The sequence below is a fragment of the Phoxinus phoxinus genome (assembly GCF_949152265.1).
Source record: "Phoxinus phoxinus genome assembly, chromosome: 12".
Classification (NCBI taxonomy): Eukaryota; Metazoa; Chordata; class Actinopteri; order Cypriniformes; family Leuciscidae; genus Phoxinus; species Phoxinus phoxinus.
The window spans coordinates 35126430-35152243 of NC_136887.1; the positions used below are offsets into that span (position 1 = coordinate 35126430).

Sequence of the window (25814 nt, forward strand, 5' to 3'; positions counted from 1 at the left end):
GCCCGGAGCTCTGGTTCTCCAAGTCGGGCAGAGGGTGGCCCAAGTTGGGGGTCCCAGCCCGGAGCTCTGGTTCTCCAAGTCGGGCAGAGGGTGGCCCAAGGTGGGGGTCCCTACCCAGAGCCCTGGATCTGTGAGTCGGCCTGGGGCCAAAGAACCCCGGCCGTGCGGAGCCATAGAACCGGGCTGGCCGCCAAAACCTAAGTAAATTTTTGGTTACCAGTGGCTTGGTTCTCTGGTGGCGCGGGGTGGCTGGGACAGTAATGCCCGGGCTTAAGTGTGGGACCCCCGGGTTCGGCCGGTGCGCAGGTGAGGGTGCAGTGGGGTAGCTCTGGTTCTCTGTGTCGGGCAGAGGGTGGACCACGGTGGGGGTCCCTGCCCAGAGCCCTGGATCCCTGAGTCAGCCTGAGGCCGAAGAACCCCGGCCGTACGGAACCAGGGAACCAGGCCGGCCGCCAAAACCTAAGTTAATTTTGGGTTACCAGTGGCCCGGTTCTCTGGTGGCGCGGGGTGGCTGGGACAATAATGCCCGGGCTTAAGTTTGGGACCCCCGGGTTCGGCCGGTGCACAGGTGATGGTGGAGGCCCAAGTTGTGCAGGAGCTCTGGATCTCCGAGTCGGGCAGAGGGTGGACCAAGGTGGGGGTCCCAGCCCGGAGCTCTGGATCTCCGAGTCGGGCAGAGGGTGGACCAAGGTGGGGGTCCCAGCCCGGAGCTCTGGTTCTCCAAGTCGGGCAGAGGGTGGACCAAGGTGGGGGTCCCAGCCCGTAGCTCTGGTTCTCCAAGTCGGGCAGAGGGTGGACCAAGGTGGGGGTCCCAGCCCGGAGCTCTGGTTCTCCAAGTCGGGCAGAGGGTGGACCTATGTGGGAGTCCCAGCCCGGAGCTCTGGTTCTCCAAGTCGGGCAGAGGGTGGACCAAGGTGGGGGTCCCAGCCCGGAGCTCTGGTTCTCCAAGTCGGGCAGAGGGTGGACCAAGGTGGGGGTCCCAGCCCGGAGCTCTGGTTCTCCAAGTCGGGCAGAGGGTGGACCTATGTGGGGGCCCCAGCCCGGAGCTCTGGTTCTCCAAGTCGGGCAGAGGGTGGACCAAGGTGGGGGTCCCAGCCCGGAGCTCTGGTTCTCCAAGTCGGGCAAAAGGTGTACCTAGGTGGGGGTCCCTTGTCGGAGCTCTGGAGCCAACACACTCCAAAAATCTAAGTCGAAAACAGCATCCCACCTATAACTTATTTGACCGGGTCAAAATAGGCTCTCTGTGGACAGTCCAGATTTTTGCTAATAAAACATATTTAATGGCTGTAATGTACATCAGTGTGTTGATTCGTGTCCCCTGAGTGGTGTACAGTAGGTTTCACCTCATAAATTACAATTTTCAGAGAATCAGACCCAAGGTTCCCGAGGATCCACTTTCTCCAACCCAAGGTTCCTGAGGATCCACCCGCTGAAAATTTCTAAGTCAAAAACAGCATCCCACCTGTAACTTATTTGACGGTGCCCCTGTGAGCAGTTGGTGGACAGTATGATTTTATGCAAATTATGCATAATTAATATCTGTAATGTACATCAGTGTGTTGTGGTGTGTCCCCTGAGTGGTGTACAGTAGGTTTGACCACAAAAAAACACATTATTTATGAAATATGACCTTTTAATGCAATGTCCACGGGGAGCCTACAGGGACCCTGTCAAATAAGTTACAGGTGGGACTTCAACCAAAACATCCCACCTGTAACTTATTTGACGGTGCCCCTGTGAGCAGTTGGTGGACAGTATGATTTTATGCAAATTATGCATAATTAATGGCTGTAATGTACATCAGTGTGTGGAGCTGTGTCCCCTGAGTGGTGTACAGTAGGTTTGACCACAAAAAAACACATTATTTATGAAATATGACCTTTTAATGCAATGTCCACGGGGAGCCTACAGGGGCTCCGTCAAATAAGTTGCAGGTGGGACTTCCCCAACTGGAACTCATAAACGGCTATAACTCCGCGACCAAGCGGCCTAGATGCACCAAACTCGGGTCAAAGTAAGGTCCCGAGGGGCCCTCTCCAACGGACCCTGGCCCGTGCTTCTAGCGCCCCCACAGGCCGAGATACGGGGGCCAACAGGAAAGGGTGTCATTCAGAAGGAAGGGCCCCAGAGGCTCAGGACTCTGAGGTCTGAGAGGGCCCCTGGGGGACCCCCACCACCCCGAAGGACGACCTGCTGGGACTCGTACTTTCCGAGATATGGACCGTTTTGTCCAAAAGTCCCCTATGTATAACCGGGTGTATCTTGGGAGTTAAGCCGAGTTGGAGCTCCAAACTCCGGGCAGGAGGAGGGCCCTTAGGTCCCCTTCAGACCCCACCATCTCCAGCTCCTGGGCCTTTCCGGTTCCGAGATACGGCCACTTCCTGTCCAGGTTTGACCGGGTGTATCTCGGAAACCACGCCGACTTGGAGGTCCATACTCCGGGCACTGGGGGGTACCATTGGGCTCCCCTTGACCACAGAGTATGGAGCCCCAAGTCGGCTTGGTTCCTGAGATATTCCCGGTCAAAGATGGGATTTTGACCGGGTGTTTCTCGAAAACCACGCCGACTTGGAGCTCCATACTCCGGGCACTGGGGGGTACCATTGGGCCCCCCATGACCACAGAGTATGGAGCCCCAAGTCGGCTTGGTTCCTGAGATATTCCCGGTCAAAAACAGCATCCCACCTGTAACCTATGTGGACACTTTAGGCTGTTAGGGGGACGTTTAGGCTGTCCGTGGACACTTTAGGCTGTTAGGGGGACGTTTAGGCTGTCCTTGGACATTTTAGGCTGTTAGGGGGATGTTTAGGCTGTCCGTGGACAGGGGGCGTGTCAGTGATCGATCCCCACCCCCTGGCTTCATTTAGGCTGTTAGGGGGACGTTTAGGCTCCCCGTGGACATTTTAGGCTGTTAGGGGGACGTTTAGGCTCCTCGTGGACATTTTAGGCTGTTAGGGGGACGTTTAGGCTGTCCGTGGACACTTTAGGCTGTTAGGGGGACGTTTAGGCTCCTCGTGGACATTTTAGGCTGTTAGGGGGACGTTTAGGCTGTCCGTGGACACTTTAGGCTGTTAGGGGGACGTTTAGGCTCCTCGTGGACATTTTAGGCTGTTAGGGGGACGTTTAGGCTGTCCGTGGACACTTTAGGCTGTTAGGGGGACGTTTAGGCTCCCCGTGGACATTTTAGGCTGTTAGGGGGACGTTTAGGCTGTCCGTGGACACTTTAGGCTGTTAGGGGGACGGTTAGGCTCCCCGTGGACATGTTAGGCTGTTAGGGGGACGTTTAAGCACTTCGTGGACGGCCCCGCCCACCCCGCGACTTCGGCCAATGGCGTGGAGCGTGTAAGGGTGAATAGGCTGTAAGGGGGACGTTTAGGCTCCCCGTGGACAATTTAGGCTGTTAGGGGGACGTCTAGGCTCCCCGTGGACGCCCACCCCTGACTTATTCGACGCCCGTCGAATAGGTTGCGGGTGGGACGTCGGTGAGCCACCTGGTGGCCGATGCCCGAACTGCGGTTTTGGGGAGGTAACTTCTGGCCCCTCCCATGTGGCCCCTGGGGGGTCCAGAGTCTTGGGACCACCTCTCAGGTGACCTTGGGGACGGCCCCTTGCGGGAAGGGGCGTCACGGGGCCCCCCAAAAATCATCTAGGGGGCGCTGCGCAGCGTCCACGGAGTGCGTCCCACTTCGCGTCAATTGAGTGGCGCCGTGTACCCGTTTCAAATCCACTTCCCTAAAGTGAGCAATCCACCGTTATAATAGCAATCCGCCGTTATAATAGCAATCCACTGTTATAATAGCAATCCGCCGTTATAATAGCAATCCGCCGTTATAATAGCAATCCGCCGTTATAATAGCAATCCGCCGTTATAATAGCAATCCGCCGTTATAATAGCAATCCACCGTTATAATAGCAATCCGCCGTTATAATAGCAATCCACTGTTATAATAGCGATCCGCCGTTATAATAGCAATCCACTGTTATAATAGCAATCCGCCGTTATAATAGCAATCCGCCGTTATAATAGCAATCCACTGTTATAATAGCAATCCGCCGTTATAATAGCAATCCGCCGTTATAATAGCAATCCACTGTTATAATAGCAATCCGCCGTTATAATAGCAATCCGCCGTTATAATAGCAATCCACTGTTATAATAGCAATCCGCCGTTATAATAGCAATCCACCGTTATAATAGCAATCCGCCGTTATAATAGCAATCCACTGTTATAATAGCAATCCGCCGTTATAATAGCAATCCACCGTTATAATAGCAATCCGCCGTTATAATAGCGATCCGCCGTTATAATAGCAATCCGCCGTTATAATAGCAATCCACCGTTATAATAGCAATCCGCCGTTATAATAGCGATCCGCCGTTATAATAGCAATCCACCGTTATAATAGCAATCCGCCGTTATAATAGCAATCCACTGTTATAATAGCAATCCGCCGTTATAATAGCAATCCACCGTTATAATAGCAATCCGCCGTTATAATAGCAATCCACTGTTATAATAGCAATCCGCCGTTATAATAGCAATCCACCGTTATAATAGCAATCCGCCGTTATAATAGCGATCCGCCGTTATAATAGCAATCCGCCGTTATAATAGCGATCCGCCGTTATAATAGCAATCCACTGTTATAATAGCAATCCGCCGTTATAATAGCAATCCACCGTTATAATAGCAATCCGCCGTTATAATAGCGATCCGCCGTTATAATAGCAATCCGCCGTTATAATAGCAATCCGCCGTTATAATAGCAATCCACCGTTATAATAGCAATCCGCCGTTATAATAGCGATCCGCCGTTATAATAGCGATCCGCCGTTATAATAGCAATCCGCCGTTATAATAGCAATCCACTGTTATAATAGCAATCCGCCGTTATAATAGCAATCCGCCATTATAATAGCAATCCGCCGTTATAATAGCAATCCACCGTTATAATAGCAATAGCAATCCGCCGTTATAATAGCAATCCACTGTTATAATAGCAATCCGCCGTTATAATAGCGATCCGCCGTTATAATAGCGATCCGCCGTTATAATAGCGATCCGCCGTTATAATAGCGATCCGCCGTTATAATAGCGATCCGCCGTTATAATAGCAATCCGCCGTTATAATAGCAATCCGCCATTATAATAGCAATCCGCCGTTATAATAGCAATCCGCCGTTATAATAGCGATCCACCGTTATAATAGCGATCCACCGTTATAATAGCAATCCGCCGTTATAATAGCGATCCGCCGTTATAATAGCAATCCGCCGTTATAATAGCAATCCGCCGTTATAATAGCAATCCGCCGTTATAATAGCAATCCGCCGTTATAATAGCAATCCGCCATTATAATAGCAATCCGCCGTTATAATAGCAATCCACCGTTATAATAGCAATAGCAATCCGCCGTTATAATAGCAATCCGCCGTTATAATAGCAATCCGCCGTTATAATAGCGATCCACTGTTATAATAGCAATAGCAATCCGCCGTTATAATAGCAATCCGCCGTTATAATAGCAATCCGCCGTTATAATAGCAATCCGCCGTTATAATAGCGATCCGCCGTGATAATAGCAATCCACTGTTATAATAGCGATCCGCCGTTATAATAGCGATCCGCCGTTATAATAGCAATCCGCCGTTATAATAGCAATCCGCCGTTATAATAGCAATCCGCCGTTATAATAGCGATCCGCCGTTATAATAGCAATCCGCCGTTATAATAGCGATCCGCCGTTATAATAGCGATCCGCCGTTATAATAGCAATCCGCCGTTATAATAGCGATCCGCCGTTATAATAGCAATCCGCCGTGGAACAAGCGCGCCGGCTCTTAAAGGGAATGTGAGAGGACGCTCTGATTGGTTTATTTCACGTTACGCCCAAACCACACCTATGAGTAATGAAGCGACTTCAGACCAGGTAAGGTCCAGGCGCAGTATTTATTAGGGAAAATCCGTACTCGCAACCAGTCCAGGCAGGGGTCAAAACCATATAAGCAATCCATAAACGATAACAAAACAAGAACGGGCAAGAAACAGACATCCAGAAGTATTGGGACATATAACAAGGACTCCGTGACAAACATAGAAACAACCAGGGTATATATACACAGAACTAACAATGATCAACAGGGAACAGCTGGGAACAATGACGGGGAACAGCTGAGTGCAATGAACAGTGATAAGTGCAGACAAGGATTGTGGGGGATGCAGTTCATAATGTGACAGACACCGTGGGGGACGAGGACCTCTAGTGGATACCCGGGGAAACACAAACCAGACACTGTGACAAGTCGTTTATGCCGCCGGTATAATAGCAACAGCGCCGGGATCCGCCCACAGAGTTACTTGCGTTTCCCGTTTGATACTTGCGTTCCAGAGCGTTACAATAGGGCCCTTGATGTTACTGTCAGTATTTGGCCATTTTTTACAGCAAGATTTTACAGTGTATGTTTGAGTGCAATCACTGGTAAACTTTTAGATCATGTGTTGTCAGTTCATCATTAGGTTTTGAGTGAATCATCCCTTTAAACTGAACAGCTGACATTCTGAATAAATGATTTATGGCTGGACATACTCTACTCGTTTTCGTTTAATTTTTAATAGCATTCTTTAATCCCTCTTATAATTCACAAATTCAACATACTTTCACTGATAACTGGAACTGAATTTCCACTGTAGACTTGTTTTTCTTGTAATTCATGGTGGAATAATCCAGTTGAAATCTCTCCAGCTGCACAACCAGAACTGGAGGAAGTTTATGTATACCACACTTCTGAAAAAGAAAAACACAGAGAGAACAGCTTATTACAATTGTAGTAATCAGCCATCATCTATTATAAAAGCATCATCTTGGTTCTGCTCTACAAAAATGTATAGGGTAATTATTTAAATTCTAAATTTGATCTTATTACAATGCAATACATGTAGGGGGAAATAAATGTGATGTCCAAGTCAGTGTGAAGTACATTTCATATATTAAGCTGAAAAAACAACAACATTAAAACCCATTTACAAGTGAAAACTCACTATTTCCGTGTCCACCAGCTCTTTGCAAGTTGGACATTTCACTTGGTCGTCCTCAGATATCTTGATTGGTTCAAAATATGAGTCAAAACAGCTTTGCTGAAATACAATAAACAGTGCCGGTTTTAATTTATTTTTTACTAGAATCCAAATATTAAAGGATGAATATAAACTTTTAATTGGACATCTGATTCTTGATACTGTTGAATGTGTAATGTTGGACAATGAAGTTTATAGAAGTTTAGGATTGACATGCGAGTGTCACCGCTCTGAATATATTGTATAATATTCAACAAAATTATTGATCTCTTGCATTGACACAATTATATGAGAACTGAACTGAGCTGGACGATGACATCATGGTTTTCTCCAGAGCGGCTATATATATAAATGAACTAAATTAATAACTTTTTTACAAAAGAAATGAACCAAGGGTTAAGATGGACTATGCTGCTATTTTCTTCTAGATCTGCAGAGACAAACTTTATTGCATTTTTTTCCTGTTATTACAGGAAAGCTGCTTTGAAACACTCTGTATTGTAAAAAGCGTGATATAAATAAAGGTGACTTGACTGAAAATGCTTACCATGTTTATGGTAGAATCCATGCCATACGTTTCCATACAGATGGGAATAATGTAAAAGGATTCATGACGTGTCACAAGTGGGTGCTCCTTCCCTGGATTTTTACACATGGTGTTGTGCTCCAATTCTCCTTTGAATACCTGAATACAATTAATCTGTGCTTATCTTTTGCAGAGCATGTTTTTAAATGGATTTTTTTAACAAAAAGATGTGTTTCACCATTTCATACATAACAATAGACTACATGTCTATAGATTTACAGTGTCCATTATTTTTCAACATCAGTTGAACATCAGCCCAGTTATATAAAACACAATCTAGCCGAAACACTTTCAATAAAATGTTTAATAATTTGTAGGGTTGATCACCTTAGACATCTCTGGATTCACCATGTTCATTATCTTCTGAAAGAATTCTGCTGCATCCTGCTGCTCATAAACTGATGAAATATTCACACTTTTACATAATTAAATAATAGAATGACACTATTATTTTTTCAGTGTCAACGCTAAATTCACCATTAAATATGATCACATTTTTATTTCAAAATTTGATGTGTGAATGACAAATACAAATCCTACCATTAACGTTAAGTACATCTGTGATTCTCTCAGTGGTGGCAACGCTTTTCTTTTTAGACTTTAAATCCGTAAACAATTGTGCAATATGAAGATCAATGGGCTTGTCCCTGTAAAACAGAGCTGTTATAAATGGAAATTTTATTCAGCAGCATTAATGATCTACAATACAATTAAAAAAACGTACCTTTTCTCAGTATTTCTGAAATCTTCTGTCATGAAAAGTATCTGCAGCACTGAGTTCAGATAGCATGTGGCCCCCTGATTTCTCAATCCAATGTTTCCTTCAAAATCAATTTACCAAAGTGATTTGATATTAATATTCTTTTAAATGGAAGCATGAAATAGAGATTTAACATATACAGTTAGAAGAAATGTGTGTGTTGCTGCAGTGGAGAGTGTTGCCTGAGTGCTGCAGGTTTTTTGTACTTTGTTGATTTGTCTTTTTTGGTGTTCTTTTTGGTATTTTTTGAGGAGCACAGAACAGCACACTTTATGAACCTCTTTACTTACAAGATTGATAATATTAGGGAGAAAATTATAACTATGAAACCGTCTACTATCCGATCAGGCAGTGCATTGTAGTCTCCCTGACGAACAATTTGATTCATTCATTGCTATAGGAGAGGAAGAATTGTCTAAACTCGTTAAATCATCTAAATCGACAACGTGCATGTTAGACCCTATACCGACTAAGCTACTGAAAGAGATGGATACGTACTAAAAACTTTTAAGCTAGCTATGATTAAACTGCTTGTTAAAAAAACGCAACTTGACCCTACAGAATTAGTCAATTACAGTCAATCTTGAATCTGCCTTTTCTGTCAAAGATATTAGAAAAGCCAGTATCTTCACAACTATGTTCCTTTTTAGAAAGAAATGATATCTGCGAGGATTTTCAATCAGGATTTAGACCGTATCATAGTACAGAGACAGCTCTCGTTAAAGTCACAAATGATTTGCTCTTGAATGACCAAGATCTTAGTGCTGCATTTGACACCATTGACCACAACATCCTTTTAAATAGACTTGAACATCATGTTGGCATTAGTGGAATTGCACTAGCATGGTTTAAATCATACTTATCAAACCGTTATCAGTTTGTAGCAGTAAATGAAGAGATGTCTTATCAATCACAAGTTCAGTATGGCGTACCACAAGGCTCAGTACTAGGACCGCTGCTGTTCACTCTGTACATGCTACCATTAGGAGATATCATTAGGAAACATGGAATTAGCTTTCACTGTTATGCCAACGATACTCAGCTGTATATTTCTTCAAAACCTAACGAAACCTACCAATTCACAAAATTAACGGAATGCATAGCTGATATATAAAGCAATGTCCTACTACTACTAGCAATTTCCTACTACTTAATTCTGAAAAAACTGAGATTCTAATTATTGGACATAAAACTTTCTCACGTAATAACCTAGAGTACTGTCTAACACTTGATGGCCGCTCTGTTAAGTCTTCGTCGTCGGTTAGGAACCTGGGTGTGCTCTTTGATACCAATCTTTCATTTGAAAGTCACGTGTCTAGTATCTGTAAAACCGCATTTTTCATCTTAAAAATATATCTAAATTACGTCATATGTTCTCATTGAAAAATGCAGATCAATTAGACCACATTAGCCCCGTTCTGTCAACACTGCATTGGCTCCCTATTAAACATTGTATACATTTTAAAATATTGCTGATTATTTACAAAGCACTAAATGGTTTAGCTCCGCAGTACTTGAGCGAGCTCTTAACGCATTATAGTCCTTCACGTCTACTGCAATCTCAAAATTCTTGCCAGTTGATAATACCTAGAATATCAAAATCAACTGTAGGCGGTAGATCCTTTTCTATTTATAACCCAAACTCTGGAATAGTCTGCCTAGCCTTGTATGGGACGCAGGTTGTGGTGAGCAGGACGAGGCCGGTGGCGTGATTGCTGATGAGCGACACCTGCGTGACGCACTGGTCTCGTGTCTCTCACGGAGGAACGGAAGCATAAAAGGAGGAGCAACGACTGTGAAGGACGAGAGAGGACCAGGCCTGGACTTTATGTTGGGTTTTGTTTTTTTATATATATATACTTTCATTTATTTATTAAAGTATTTTAAATGTCCCGTCTCCTTCTTCCTATAACAACAAACTGTATAACACAGGTCCTCCACACAGACCCTATGGCCAGCTTCAGCTCTATACTGGTGTGATTAATTCGACCTTCAAGCTAAAGGAACTAGATGAATATTTGAATGCTACCTATCCCAATTTGAATTCTGACTTCTGATGCAGCCTGAATCATAATGACACCGTGTTCGTTCGTTGGCCAGAGGAAAACTGGCCCCACGACTGAGTCTTGTTTCTCCCAAGGTTTTTTTTCTCCATTCTGTCCCCTGATGGAGTTTGGGTTCCTTGCCACTGTCGCCTCTGGCTTGCTTAGTTGGGGACACTTAATATTCCTGTCAAGCTTTAGCGTAAGTTCTGCCGGGAAGACTCAATTGCTACGTCACTTACTACGTACCTTCTCATCTATCCAATTGTGTTCTAATACTCGTAGTATAAAAGATCGGTACTTACACATGTCTGAGTTCACAGATGCTGACGCTTTCATTCACCTCCATTCCCACCACCACCAAGGTGGTCCCTTCCCCTCCATCCTCCCCACCACCAACAAGATGGTCCCTTCACCTCCATCCCCACCACCATCAAGATGGTCCCTTCCCCTCCATCCTCTCTACCACCACCAGGATGGTCCCTTCCCCTCCATCCTCCCCACCACCACCAAGATGGCCCCTTCCCCTCCATCCTCCCCACCACCACCAAGGTGGTCCCTTCCCCTCCATCCTCCCCACCACCACCAAGGTGGTCCCTTCGTCCTCCATCCTCTCTACCACCACCAAGATGGTCCCTTCCCCTCCATCCTCTCTACCACCACCAGGATGGTCCCTTCCCCTCCATCCTCCCCACCACCACCAAGATGGCCCCTTCCCCTCCATCCTCCCCACCACCACCAAGGTGGTCCCTTCCCCTCCATCCTCCCCACCACCACCAAGGTGGTCCCTTCCCCTCCATCCTCCCCACCACCACCAAGGTGGTCCCTTCCCCTCCATCCTCCCCACCACCACCAAGATGGCCCCTTCCCCTCCATCCTCCCCACCACCACCAAGGTGGTCCCTTCCCCTCCATCCTCCCCACCACCACCAAGATGGTCCCTTCCCCTCCATCCTCTCTATCACCACCAGGATGGTCCCTTCCCCTCCATCCTCCCCACCACCACCAAGATGGTCCCTTCCCCTCCATCCCCACCACCACCAAGATGGTCCCTTCCCCTCCATCCTCCCCTCCACCACCAAGGTGGTCCCTTCGTCCTCCATCCTCCCCACCACCACCAAGATGGTCCCTTCCCCTCCATCCTCCCCACCACCACCAAGGTGGTCCCTTCCCCTCCATCCTCTCTACCACCACCAAGATGGTCCCTTCCCCTTCATCCTCCCCACCACCACCAAGATGGTCCCTTCACCTCCATCCCCACCACCACCGAGATGGTCCCTTCCCCTCCATCCTCCCCACCACCACCAAGATGGTCCCTTCACCTCCATCCCCACCACCACCAAGATGGTCCCTTCCCCTCCATCCTCTCTACCACCACCAATATAGTCCCTTCCCCTCCATCCTCCCCACCACCACCAAGGTGGTCCCTTCCCCTCCATCCTCCCCCCTCCACCAGGATGGTCCCTTCACCTGCATCCTCCACCCCTCCACCAGGATGGTCCCTTCCCCTAAATCCTCCTCCCAAAACCAAGATGGTCCCTTCCCATACCTCCCTGGGGGTCGGCTACGCCCCTGCCTTCATCTTCAGGCAGGAAATGCAGATTCCGTAACCTCGGATTACAAGCTACGGACAGGGCCTACGCCAAAGAACTTTATATCATAATACTTGCTTGCTGGGCTGTTAATAAATGTATGCTTGTTACGTTATTTTGCCTCCCGAGTCTTTTGGGTAGAACTGCTTTATAGATTAAATGAACTAATTTAATAATTTATGATCCTTACAATGGAACTGAATCAACTGACTTCATCTGAACATCAGCTGAAATGCACAATTTTCCAGTTATCACTGTAAAGCTGCTTTGAAACTATAAACAGTTCTAGTTCAGTTACAATTCTAGAACTGTTACAATTCTATAAACATAAAGGTGTCTTGACTTGACATTTACCTTTTGGTTTTTGCTCTTCTTCTCTTTTCAGGCTCTGCTCTTGATTCGGTCTCTCCTCATCTCTTTTCAGGCTCTGCTCTTGATTCAGTCTCTCCTCATCTCTTTTCAGGCTCTGCTCTTGATTCAGTCTCTCCTCATCTCTTTTCAGGCTCTGTTCTTGATTCGGTCTCTCCTCATCTCTTTTCAGGCTCTGCTCTTGATTCAGTCTCTCCTCATCTCTTTTCAGGCTCTGCTCTTGATTCGGTCTCTCCTCATCTCTTTTCAGGCTCTGCTCTTGATTCGGTCTCTCCTCATCTCGGTTCTGTTCTTGATTCGGTCTCTCCTCATCTCTTTTCAGGCTCTCCTCTTGATTCGGTCTCTCCTCATCTCTTTTCAGGCTCTGCTCTTGATTCGGTCTCTCCTCATCTCTTTTCAGGCTCTGCTCTTGATTCAGTCTCTCCTCATCTCTTTTCAGGCTCTGCTCTTGATTCAGTCTCTCCTCATCTCTTTTCAGGCTCTGTTCTTGATTCGGTCTCTCCTCATCTCTTTTCAGGCTCTGTTCATGATTCGGTCTCTCCTCCTCTCTTTTCAGGCTCTGCTCTTGATTCAGTCTCTCCTCATCTCTTTTCAGGCTCTGCTCTTGATTCGGTCTCTCCTCATCTCTTTTCAGGCTCTGCTCTTGATTCGGTCTCTCCTCATCTCGGTTCTGTTCTTGATTCGGTCTCTCCTCATCTCTTTTCAGGCTCTCCTCTTGATTCGGTCTCTCCTCATCTCTTTTCAGGCTCTGCTCTTGATTCGGTCTCTCCTCATCTCTTTTCAGGCTCTGCTCTTGATTCAGTCTCTCCTCATCTCTTTTCAGGCTCTGCTCTTGATTCAGTCTCTCCTCATCTCTTTTCAGGCTCTGTTCTTGATTCGGTCTCTCCTCATCTCTTTTCAGGCTCTGTTCATGATTCGGTCTCTCCTCATCTCTTTTCAGGCTCTGCTCTTGATTCGGTCTCTCCTCATCTCTTTTCAGGCTCTGTTCTTGATTCGGTCTCTCCTCATCTCTTTTCAGGCTCTGTTCTTGATTTGGTCTCTCCTCATCTCTTTTCAGGCTCTGTTCTTGATTCGGTCTCTCCTCATCTCTTTTCAGGCTCTGTTCTTGATTCGGTCTCTCCTCATCTCTTTTCAGGCTCTGCTCTTGATTCGGTCTCTCCTCATCTCTTTTCAGGCTCTGCTCTTGATTCGGTCTCTCCTCATCTCTTTTCAGGCTCTGCTCTTGATTCGGTCTCTCCTCATCTCTTTTCAGGCTCTGCTCTTGATTCGGTCTCTCCTCATCTCTTTTCAGGCTCTGCTCTTGATTCAGTCTCTCCTCATCTCTTTTCAGGCTCTGCTCTTGATTCGGTCTCTCCTCATCTCTTTTCAGGCTCTGCTCTTGATTCGGTCTCTCCTCATCTCTTTTCAGGCTCTGCTCTTGATTCGGTCTCTCCTCATCTCTTTTCAGGCTCTGTTCTTGATTCGGTCTCTCCTCATCTCTTTTCAGGCTCTGTTCATGATTCGGTCTCTCCTCATCTCTTTTCAGGCTCTGCTCTTGATTCGGTCTCTCCTCATCTCTTTTCAGGCTCTGTTCATGATTCGGTCTCTCCTCATCTCTTTTCAGGCTCTGTTCTTGATTTGGTCTCTCCTCATCTCTTTTCAGGCTCTGTTCTTGATTCGGTCTCTCCTCATCTCTTTTCAGGCTCTGTTCTTGATTCGGTCTCTCCTCATCTCTTTTCAGGCTCTGCTCTTGATTCGGTCTCTCCTCATCTCTTTTCAGGCTCTGCTCTTGATTCGGTCTCTCCTCATCTCTTTTCAGGCTCTGCTCTTGATTCGGTCTCTCCTCATCTCTTTTCAGGCTCTGCTCTTGATTCAGTCTCTCCTCATCTCTTTTCAGGCTCTGCTCTTGATTCAGTCTCTCCTCATCTCTTTTCAGGCTCTGCTCTTGATTCAGTCTCTCCTCATCTCTTTTCAGGCTCTGCTCTTGATTCAGTCTCTCCTCATCTCTTTTCAGGCTCTGCTCTTGATTCAGTCTCTCCTCATCTCTTTTCAGGCTCTGCTCTTGATTCAGTCTCTCCTCATCTCTTTTCAGGCTCTGCTCTTGATTCAGTCTCTCCTCATCTCTTTTCAGGCTCTGCTCTTGATTCGGTCTCTCTTCTTCTCTTTTCAGGCTCTGCTCTTGATTCGGTCTCTCTTCTTCTCTTTTCAGGCTCTGCTCTTGATTCGGTCTCTCCTCATCTCTTTTCAGGCTCTGCTCTTGATTCAGTCTCTCCTCATCTCTTTTCAGGCTCTGTTCTTGATTCGGTCTCTCCTCATCTCTTTTCAGGCTCTGCTCTTGATTCGGTCTCTCCTCATCTCTTTTCAGGCTCTGCTCTTGATTAGGTCTCTCCTCATCTCTTTTCAGGCTCTCCTCATCTTTTTTCAGGCTCTGCTCTTGATTCTGTCTCTTCTCATCTCTTTTCAGGCTCTGCTCTTGATTCGGTCTCTTCTCATCTCTTTTCAGGCTCTGCTGTTGATTCGGTCTCTCCTCATCTCTTTTCAGGCTCTCCTCATCTCTTTTCAGGCTCTGCTCTTGATTCAGTCTCTCCTCATCTCTTTTCAGGCTCTGCTCTTGATTCGGTCTCTTCTCATCTCTTTTCAGGCTCTGCTCTCGATTCGGTCTCTCGTCATCTCTTTTCAGGCTCTGCTCTTGATTCAGTCTCTCCTCATCTCTTTTCAGGCTCTGCTCTTGATTCGGTCTCTCCTCATCTCTTTTCAGGCTCTGCTCTTGATTCGGTCTCTCCTCATCTCTTTTCAGGCTCTGCTCTTGATTCGGTCTCTCCTCATCTCTTTTCAGGCTCTGCTCTTGATTCAGTCTCTCCTCATCTCTTTTCAGGCTCTGCTCTTGATTCGGTCTCTCCTCATCTCTTTTCAGGCTCTGCTCTTGATTCGGTCTCTCCTCATATCTTTTCAGGCTCTGTTCTTGATTCGGTCTCTCCTCATCTCTTTTCAGGCTCTGCCCTTGATTCAGTCTCTTCTCATCTCTTTTCAGGCTCTGCTCTTGATTCAGTCTCTCCTCATCTCTTTTCAGGCTCTGCTCTTGATTCGGTCTCTCCTCATCTCTTTTCAGGCTCTGCTCTTGATTCGGTCTCTCCTCATCTCTTTTCAGGCTCTGCTCTTGATTCGGTCTCTCCTCATCTCTTTTCAGGCTCTGCTCTTGATTCGGTCTCTCCTCATCTCTTTTCAGGCTCTGCTCTTGATTCGGTCTCTCCTCATCTCTTTTCAGGCTCTGCTCTTGATTCGGTCTCTCCTCATATCTTTTCAGGCTCTGTTCTTGATTCGGTCTCTCCTCATCTCTTTTCAGGCTCTGCCCTTGATTCAGTCTCTTCTCATCTCTTTTCAGGCTCTGCTCTTGATTCAGTCTCTCCTCATCTCTTTTCAGGCTCTGCTCTTGATTCGGTCTCTCCTCATCTCTTTTCAGGCTCTGCTCTTGATTCAGTCTCTCCTCATCTCTTTTCAGGCTCTGCTCTTGATTCGGTCTCTCCTCATCTCTTTTCAGGCTCTGCTCTTGATTCGGTCTCTCCTCATATCTTTTCAGGCTCTGTTCTTGATTCGGTCTCTCCTCATCTCTTTTCAGGCTCTGCTCTTGATTCAGTCTCTCCTCATATCTTTTCAGGCTCTGTTCTTGATTCAGTCTCTCCTCATCTCTTTTCAGGCTCTGCTCTTGATTCGGTCTCTCCTCATCTCTTTTCAGGCTCTGCCCTTGATTCAGTCTCTCCTCATCTCTTTTCAGGCTCTGCTGTTGATTCAGTCTCTCCTCATCTCTTTTCAGGCTCTGCCCTTGATTCAGTCTCTCCTCATCTCTTTTCAGGCTCTGCCCTTGATTCAGTCTCTCCTCATCTCTTTTCAGGCTCTGCTGTTGATTCGGTCTCTCCTCATCTCTTTTCAGGCTCTGCTCTTGATTCGGTCTCTCTTCTTCTCTTTTCAGGCTCTGCTCTTGATTCGGTCTCTCTTCTTCTCTTTTCAGGCTCTGCTCTTGATTCGGTCTCTCCTCATCTCTTTTCAGGCTCTGCTCTTGATTCAGTCTCTCCTCATCTCTTTTCAGGCTCTGTTCTTGATTCGGTCTCTCCTCATCTCTTTTCAGGCTCTGCTCTTGATTCGGTCTCTCCTCATCTCTTTTCAGGCTCTGCTCTTGATTAGGTCTCTCCTCATCTCTTTTCAGGCTCTCCTCATCTTTTTTCAGGCTCTGCTCTTGATTCTGTCTCTTCTCATCTCTTTTCAGGCTCTGCTCTTGATTCGGTCTCTTCTCATCTCTTTTCAGGCTCTGCTGTTGATTCGGTCTCTCCTCATCTCTTTTCAGGCTCTCCTCATCTCTTTTCAGGCTCTGCTCTTGATTCGGTCTCTCCTCATCTCTTTTCAGGCTCTGCTCTTGATTAGGTCTCTCCTCATCTCTTTTCAGGCTCTCCTCATCTTTTTTCAGGCTCTGCTCTTGATTCTGTCTCTTCTCATCTCTTTTCAGGCTCTGCTCTTGATTCGGTCTCTTCTCATCTCTTTTCAGGCTCTGCTGTTGATTCGGTCTCTCCTCATCTCTTTTCAGGCTCTCCTCATCTCTTTTCAGGCTCTGCTCTTGATTCAGTCTCTCCTCATCTCTTTTCAGGCTCTGCTCTTGATTCGGTCTCTTCTCATCTCTTTTCAGGCTCTGCTCTCGATTCGGTCTCTCGTCATCTCTTTTCAGGCTCTGCTCTTGATTCAGTCTCTCCTCATCTCTTTTCAGGCTCTGCTCTTGATTCGGTCTCTCCTCATCTCTTTTCAGGCTCTGCTCTTGATTCGGTCTCTCCTCATCTCTTTTCAGGCTCTGCTCTTGATTCGGTCTCTCCTCATCTCTTTTCAGGCTCTGCTCTTGATTCAGTCTCTCCTCATCTCTTTTCAGGCTCTGCTCTTGATTCGGTCTCTCCTCATCTCTTTTCAGGCTCTGCTCTTGATTCGGTCTCTCCTCATATCTTTTCAGGCTCTGTTCTTGATTCGGTCTCTCCTCATCTCTTTTCAGGCTCTGCCCTTGATTCAGTCTCTTCTCATCTCTTTTCAGGCTCTGCTCTTGATTCAGTCTCTCCTCATCTCTTTTCAGGCTCTGCTCTTGATTCGGTCTCTCCTCATCTCTTTTCAGGCTCTGCTCTTGATTCGGTCTCTCCTCATCTCTTTTCAGGCTCTGCTCTTGATTCGGTCTCTCCTCATCTCTTTTCAGGCTCTGCTCTTGATTCGGTCTCTCCTCATCTCTTTTCAGGCTCTGCTCTTGATTCGGTCTCTCCTCATCTCTTTTCAGGCTCTGCTCTTGATTCGGTCTCTCCTCATATCTTTTCAGGCTCTGTTCTTGATTCGGTCTCTCCTCATCTCTTTTCAGGCTCTGCCCTTGATTCAGTCTCTTCTCATCTCTTTTCAGGCTCTGCTCTTGATTCAGTCTCTCCTCATCTCTTTTCAGGCTCTGCTCTTGATTCGGTCTCTCCTCATCTCTTTTCAGGCTCTGCTCTTGATTCAGTCTCTCCTCATCTCTTTTCAGGCTCTGCTCTTGATTCGGTCTCTCCTCATCTCTTTTCAGGCTCTGCTCTTGATTCAGTCTCTCCTCATCTCTTTTCAGGCTCTGCTCTTGATTCAGTCTCTCCTCATCTCTTTTCAGGCTCTGCTCTTGATTCGGTCTCTCCTCATATCTTTTCAGGCTCTGTTCTTGATTCGGTCTCTCCTCATCTCTTTTCAGGCTCTGCCCTTGATTCAGTCTCTTCTCATCTCTTTTCAGGCTCTGCTCTTGATTCAGTCTCTCCTCATCTCTTTTCAGGCTCTGCTCTTGATTCGGTCTCTCCTCATCTCTTTTCAGGCTCTGCTCTTGATTCAGTCTCTCCTCATCTCTTTTCAGGCTCTGCTCTTGATTCGGTCTCTCCTCATCTCTTTTCAGGCTCTGCTCTTGATTCAGTCTCTCCTCATCTCTTTTCAGGCTCTGCTCTTGATTCAGTCTCTCCTCATCTCTTTTCAGGCTCTGCTCTTGATTCGGTCTCTCCTCATATCTTTTCAGGCTCTGTTCTTGATTCGGTCTCTCCTCATCTCTTTTCAGGCTCTGCTCTTGATTCAGTCTCTCCTCATCTCTTTTCAGGCTCTGCTCTTGATTCGGTCTCTCCTCATCTCTTTTCAGGCTCTGCTCTTGATTCAGTCTCTCCTCATCTCTTTTCAGGCTCTGCTCTTGATTCGGTCTCTCCTCATCTCTTTTCAGGCTCTGCTCTTGATTCAGTCTCTCCTCATCTCTTTTCAGGCTCTGCTCTTGATTCGGTCTCTCCTCATATCTTTTCAGGCTCTGTTCTTGATTCGGTCTCTCCTCATCTCTTTTCAGGCTCTGCCCTTGATTCAGTCTCTTCTCATCTCTTTTCAGGCTCTGCTCTTGATTCAGTCTCTCCTCATCTCTTTTCAGGCTCTGCTCTTGATTCGGTCTCTCCTCATCTCTTTTCAGGCTCTGTTCTTGATTCGGTCTCTCCTCATCTCTTTTCAGGCTCTGCTCTTGATTCAGTCTCTCCTCATATCTTTTCAGGCTCTGTTCTTGATTCAGTCTCTCCTCATCTCTTTTCAGGCTCTGCTCTTGATTCGGTCTCTCCTCATCTCTTTTCAGGCTCTGCCCTTGATTCAGTCTCTCCTCATCTCTTTTCAGGCTCTGCTGTTGATTCAGTCTCTCCTCATCTCTTTTCAGGCTCTGCCCTTGATTCAGTCTCTCCTCATCTCTTTTCAGGCTCTGCCCTTGATTCAGTCTCTCCTCATCTCTTTTCAGGCTCTGCTGTTGATTCGGTCTCTCCTCATCTCTTTTCAGGCTCTGCCCTTGATTCAGTCTCTCCTCATCTCTTTTCAGGCTCTGCTCTTGATTCAGTCTCTCCTCATCTCTTTTCAGGCTCAGCTCTTGATTCGGTCTCTCCTCATCTCTTTTCAGGCTCTGCTTTTGATTCGGTCTCTCCTCATCTCTTTTCAGGCTCTGCTGTTGATTTTGTCTCTCCTCATCTCTTTTCAAGCTCTCCTCTTGATTCGGTCTCTCCTCATCTCTTTTCAGGCTCTGTTCTTGATTCAGTCTCTCCTCATCTCTTTTCAGGCTCTGCTGTTGATTCGGTCTCTCCTCATCTCTTTTCAGGCTCTGTTCTTGATTCAGTCTCTCCTCATCTCTTTTCAGGCTCTGCCCTTGATTCAGTCTCTCCTCATCTCTTTTCAGGCTCTGCTGTTGATTCGGTCTCTCCTCATCTCTTTTCAAGCTCTCCTCTTGATTCGGTCTCTCCTCATCTCTTTTCAGGCTCTGCTCTTGATTCTGTCCCTCTTCTTCTCTTTTCAGGCTCTGCTCTTGATTCGGTCTCTCCTCATCTCTTTTCAGGCTCAGCTCTTGATTCGGTCTCTCCTCATCTCTTTTCAGGCTCTGCTCTTGATTCGGTCTCTCCTCATCTCTTTTCAGGCTCTCCTCTTGATTCTGTCCATCTTCTTCTCTTTTCAGTTTTTCCTCTTGATTCTGTTCCTCTTCTTGTCTTTTCAGGCTCTCCTCTTGATTCTGTCCCTCTTCTTCTCTTTTAAATTTTTTCTCTTGATTCTGTCCCTTTTCTTCTCTTTTAAATTTTTTCTCTTGATTCTGTCCCTCTTCTTCTCTTCTCAGTTGTTCCTCTTGATTCGGTCTCTCCTCTTCTTCAATTATTGGTCCCTCCTCTTGAATCGATTGAATCACTTGTTCACCTTTTATCTGATCTTGTTTTTTCCCCTCAAGCTCTGTGTCTTTTCTTGAACCTAAAAAATATATTGTAGTGTAAGTGTATTACATTTAAAATGTTTATAAATTCAGTCAAAACAATTTGTTGTAAAATAGTGGGGATTCCCAAAAAAGGATTACACTACCTAAAATTTTAAAACTGAACAGATATTCTAAGGCAAACTAAGAAAATACGTGCCCTCCTGACAAATGTACCTGTGTGTTTTGCGTCAGATGTAAAGTGCATTTGTCTTCGGTTTATAGTGGGAAGATGCAGCCATACTGTTAACCCGGATAAGTTGAATTTAATTAAAAACTTTGAGGAAACTGGTTGCCCTAAAAAAATTAAGTAATGTGAACTTAAAAATTCATCTGTGCATACTCGTTGGTTGGACCGAGTCCAACTCAATACAGAGAAAACAGACGGTCTTTTCCCAGTTTACCCGGAGCCCTAGATGCTTGAGGTGCCTGAGCACCACGTCCCAGTGTTCGCATAAGAGTGATCGACAGTTTTGAATGACTGACCCCAAGAGTGAGCTAGAATGCGCCAGTCATCGAAAGAGTGCAAGATGTCCCACCTCATTGGGCAGGGTGTAAAGGATTGTTAATTTGCTTGAATTTGTAAGGTCTGTACCGATTTATGTATAATTATTTTGAAGGACTTTTATTATGATACGGCCTTAACGTGCACCAACATGTGTATAAAGCGCGCTCTATTTCCGCTATGTGTATGTGCGCACACTTTTGTGAAGGACTCAGCTTGTAATGCATGACGGTTTTCTTCCCCCCATGAAGTTTTGTGCATCCCACTTGAGGGTTATAGGTAAACTAAGTTTGATGTTTATTATTTTTTGTAATTGTATCGTTTTATTGTGATGTTGGTTAATGTGTTTGAGTGACAGTGTTTGTTTTTATTGTTTGTGTTTTTGCTGTAGCTCTTATGGTGTCTACATGAGTGTCACGAATAAAACGCTAATGGAAACATCAGTTTAAGGAGTAATTTGACCATCATTCAAGTGGGGTAGCTACACAGGGTAAGGGCAGCCTTCACGACGTTAAGCAGTGGGCAGACAGGGACAGCCCAGAGAGGAGGCCTTGTACTGATATGCTCCACCCTTAAAAGCAAAACGCAGGAAAATCGAGACATCAAAGTGTCACGGTTCAGTTAGAGTCCTCTGCCATCGCCACATTCCACCGGTGCTTTTTGCAGACGCGCTGGACTTGTGAAATGCTTCAGAAAAAAGGAGTAAGTCGGATGCCTAGGCATCTCCAGTCGGCCCACCACCAGGCTGCTTCGAGGAGGAGGACTCCGTTCTTCCACGACGTCCACGAGCACGTGGTAAAGTCATCGTCTGCACCCCAATTGGCACACGTCTAAAGGGACGAGGCGGATGCCCACGGCTCTGTGCACAAGCCCCCCGTCGAGGAGACCATCGGCGTGCATCTGTGCCCGTCCGTTCGTCTCTGGGTGCGCATCTCAGCTTGCAGTCCAAGCCGTGCAAATTCATGGCTCATCTGGCTGTAAAAAAGAAAGGCTTCAATCACTCCCTCCGGCATCTTTGGTGACGCCTTGGAGTCAGTTACTGAGCGTTTCTCTGAGGCGCGGAAGCACCAAGGCTATGAGTCACGAATGTTGCCCTGTCGCTCGTTCCAGACCTTTGCCGAGGTCTCTCTTCGTCGGCACCTCGTCCTGCCAAAGATCGGCTGAGCAGCCCCTTGCTGCTCCGCCCTGAGCCAGATGTTCGCTGTAGGCAGTGGGCGGGACCGGGGATGTAGCGTCACAGACAGCCCGCGCTGCTACAGCCCACTGTCCTCGGCTGCCAAGCCTTCGTACTACGGACAATACAAAAGGAGGAGACCATTCGTTGGAGGCCTTGCCCCCAAGCGCCGTGTCCTGCATCATGTCCCCTCGGTTCCTGCAGGCGACATTTGCAATGTTTGTGTGAATGCTGTGTATGTTTGTGTGAGTTCCACAATAAGAGCATAATCCCTTCACACAAAGAGACTTTTCCTCCTCATACACTATATACTGTGTCACTCGCCCTGCCCCAGAGCAGCGTGGACTGTGACTGTGTCACAGTCTGTGCCTATAATGGCCTCCCGATGGAAAAACGCGCGAGTGCCAATGTTCCCCCGCCATGCACGACACTGCTCGTGCCCGATCGGCAGCCAGCCTGTCCTCCATGAGCCGTCACGCGCCAGTGCTTTTAGCCTCGCTGTCTACTCACATCACCACTGGCAACAGCGGCCATAGAACTAATATGGCTGCGGTGTCATCCTCTAGACGCGTGGAGAGTGATTCCAGGCTTTTCACCTTGGCTGCTGGGGATAATTCAACACAGGTATTCTCTTCAGTTCAAACGCAGAGCACCCTGCGTCAGGCGTGGGTCCGTCACTGACTTTGCCTCAAAACGCCCCGTTCTGAGAATGGAAGTTTTTGTGTGCTTTTGGTTTCTGTACTTAGGGAAAGACGTGAACTGTCTCAAAACACTGGACTTTCTCACTGGATTGATCGCGCTGGCTTATGTGTGCAAGGGGAAGGTTTGTCCCCCTAACGTAATGAGCTAATTTGACGAGGGCTGTTGTCTCTTCGTGGGCCTGGTCTAGAGGTATGGCTATCCAAGATTTATGTCTTGCTGCTGGCTGGTCTTCTGAGAACACCTTCAACAGATTTTACAAGTTGGATGTAAGTGTGTCTCAAGTGCTTTTGGTGAGTAAATAGGTTAGTTCACCCAAAAATGAAAATTGTGTCAGTAATTACTCACCCTCATGTTGTTCCGCGCTTTCATTGCATTTGTGAAAATTGCTTTTTCCGGGGTCCTTTGCTAAGGGCTGTCCGGTCCCTGTTCGATCGAAGCAGGAGCTTGGTTCGCATTGCCAGCAGTAAGTCAGACTTCTTCCCGGTGCATTTTGGACTTCGGCAGGGCTGCCCTTTGTCGCCGGTTCTGTTCATAATTTTTATGGACAGAATTTCTAGGCGCAGCCAGGGGCCGGAGGGTGTCTGGTTTGGGAACAACACGATTTCGTCTCTGCTCTTTGCGGATGATGTTGTCGTGTTGGCCCCATCAGACCAGGACCCCCAGCGTGCACTGGGACGGTTTGCAGCCGAGTGTGAAGCGGCTGGGATGAGAATCAGCTCCTGCAAATCCGAGGCCATGGTCCTCAGTCGGAAAAAGGTGGCTTGCCTACTTCAGGTTGGTGGAGAGTTCCTGCCTCAAGTGGAGGAGTTCAAGTATCTCGGGGTCTTGTTCACGAGTGAGGGAAGGATGGAACGGGAGATTGACAGACGGATCGGTGCAGCTGCTGCAGTAATGCGGTCGATGTACCGGTCTGTCGTGGTGAAGAAAGAGCTGAGCTGCAAGGCGAAGCTCTCGATTTACCGGTCAATCTACGTTCCTACTCTCACCTATGGTCATGAGCTTTGGGTCATGACCGAAAGAACAAGATCCCGGATGCAGGCGGCCGAAATGAACTTTCTCCGCAGGGTGGCTGGGCGATCACTTAGAGATCGGGTGAGGAGCTCGGTCACTCGGGAGGAGCTCAGAGTAGAGCCGCTCCGCATCGAGAGGGGTCAGCTGAGGTGGCTCGGGCATCTGTTCCGGATGCCTCCTGGACGCCTTCCCGGGAAGGTGTTCCGGGCGCGTCCCACCGGGAGGAGACCCCGGGGAAGACCTAGGACACGCTGGAGAGTCCATGTCTCCCGGCTGGCCTGGAAACGCCTCGGTGTCCCCCCGGAAGAGCTGGAGGAAGTGTCCAGGGAGAGGGAAGTCTGGGCATCTCTGCTTAGACTGCTGCCCCCGCGACCCGGCCCCAAGTAAGCGTAAGAAGATGGATGGATGGCATTGCATTTTTATATGCAAATTTTGATAGGGTACGGGATGATGTCTCATTAGTCTAGTTCCGCCTATCAGATGCGAGCACTCCAAGCGGCGCGGCTATTGGCTGACTGTCTGTCTCTTTTCCGTGGCTGTGTAGCTTGGCCCTGTTTTCTCCGGGCTTATCTTCACTACTCTCACGGCAGGATTTAATACAGTTCCCGCAGCGTAAGCTACACAATGTAGAAGTTACCGCTCTCGAAAAGGAACGTCTCCGGTTACTATCGTAACCTTGGATCCCTGAGAGGTCGGAACGAGACACTGTGGAAACTCCTCCCTTCTCCACTTTTGTTGAAATCTCATGGGCTAATGCCAGCTTAGAACGGCTGGCCAATTGTCGCGATGTACGCAAATACTGACGGGCTCGCGGGCAGTATAAAATACATGAACGCTGAACGCTTGCACAGCTGATCAACCATTGAACACGCGGGCTAACGCAATGTCTCGTTCCCGCCTAACAGGAGACGTTTTATGTCAGTGATAGCAATTGCTCATTGGCTCTCGCCTTTCATTTTTTGTTAGAGACTTGCAAGTGCAAATAGCAACCAAATATACTGTAAACACGTCTTTTTTGTGTTTTTTTAAATCAGTTTTAAATGCCCCTTAAACATTTTTTTTTGCATGCAGTTTTACTTTTCATGTGCTTTTACCGTCAGTTTCTTCTGTCAGCAGATGTTCTTGTTCTTTTTGCTTCGTATCCCGGTCATGTGGCTCATTTCTATCATGTTTTCTCTTTGAGCAGCGTTTCAGGCAATTAAACGTAGATGATGCTGTAGGGAATAAAACCAGGTTGTTGATTGTGGATACACTGAAAATATCAGAGGTGGACAGTAACAAAGTACATTTACTTGAGTACTGCACTTAAGTACACGTTTTGAGTATCTGTACTTTACTTGAGTATAATTTTTTCTGGAAACTTTTACTTTAACTTCACTACATTTGAAAGACAAATATCGTACTTTTTACTCCACTGTATTTCTGTCCAGGGCCTTGAGTAGAGAGTAGTAACGTCAGGGATGATTTGGGTTGCATTTTGGTTGTAAATGAAAGTCTGGTTGACGCCAGAACTGATGTTGGTTTCTGACGTCAACTGATTTTCAACCACAATACAACATCTGTCCAACGTTGGAGATTAACGTCAATCTGACATTGGATTCTGATATCAACATGATTTTAATTTTCAACGTTGGGTTTGGTCTTCTGAATGTGAATTTTGTCATTGTTTTGGAGCACACTAACTTATAGATAACAGTAACATATTCATACTAAAAGCCAAAAAACTGGGGACAGCCATTTGTGTGTCCGAAACCATTGTGGACGTTATTGAGTGACTTATTCAATCCCACGACTGGAGCTGTGTTCTAGAAATAAATGTGATATTGATATGAGGGCAGGCAGAGATTCAGAGGCATAAGGTACTGTAAATTGGCGATTACTGTACATGCAACAATAATAAAACAATGCATTGACATTGTAATGGCAATCTTTGTTTTGCTGTACCTCTAGCCTTCTATTTCTTGTTCCTATCTTTGCCATTATACACAGGTAGGAGTGAAGTTTCAACGCAGACACACAAATGTTTTCCAGAGATTATTGCAGTTGAGGTTTGTGGTTTATTGTAATAGTACATGAACATACCAGTTCCTTTGCCAACTTGTTTCCAGTAGTTTGCGTGTGATCTGTGGTCTGTGGCCTGTGGCCTGGTGAGAACTGTGTGTGCTCCCCCTACCTGTGCCTACCACTTCCTGTAACCTATGCCCCCTATATACAAACATGTGCATCTAATCACTGCCACCTAGTGTCCAAA

General features: G+C 46.8%; 1 protein-coding gene across 1 annotated transcript in view; it reads right to left on the minus strand.

The window, feature by feature from the left end:
* Positions 1–25814, minus strand: part of LOC307008333 (uncharacterized protein) — a 67059-nt gene that overhangs the window by 31870 nt on the left and 9375 nt on the right. The window contains exons 5-13 of the mRNA XM_079631075.1: positions 24658–24777; positions 19538–20170; positions 12410–16066; positions 8387–8483; positions 8203–8309; positions 7990–8060; positions 7624–7761; positions 7041–7136; positions 6658–6786 (exon numbers count right to left, since the gene is read on the minus strand). Of these exons, the coding sequence (XP_079487201.1) occupies positions 6658–6786; positions 7041–7136; positions 7624–7761; positions 7990–8060; positions 8203–8309; positions 8387–8483; positions 12410–16066; positions 19538–20170; positions 24658–24777 (5048 nt within the window). The remainder of the gene's footprint in view (positions 1–6657; positions 6787–7040; positions 7137–7623; positions 7762–7989; positions 8061–8202; positions 8310–8386; positions 8484–12409; positions 16067–19537; positions 20171–24657; positions 24778–25814) is intronic.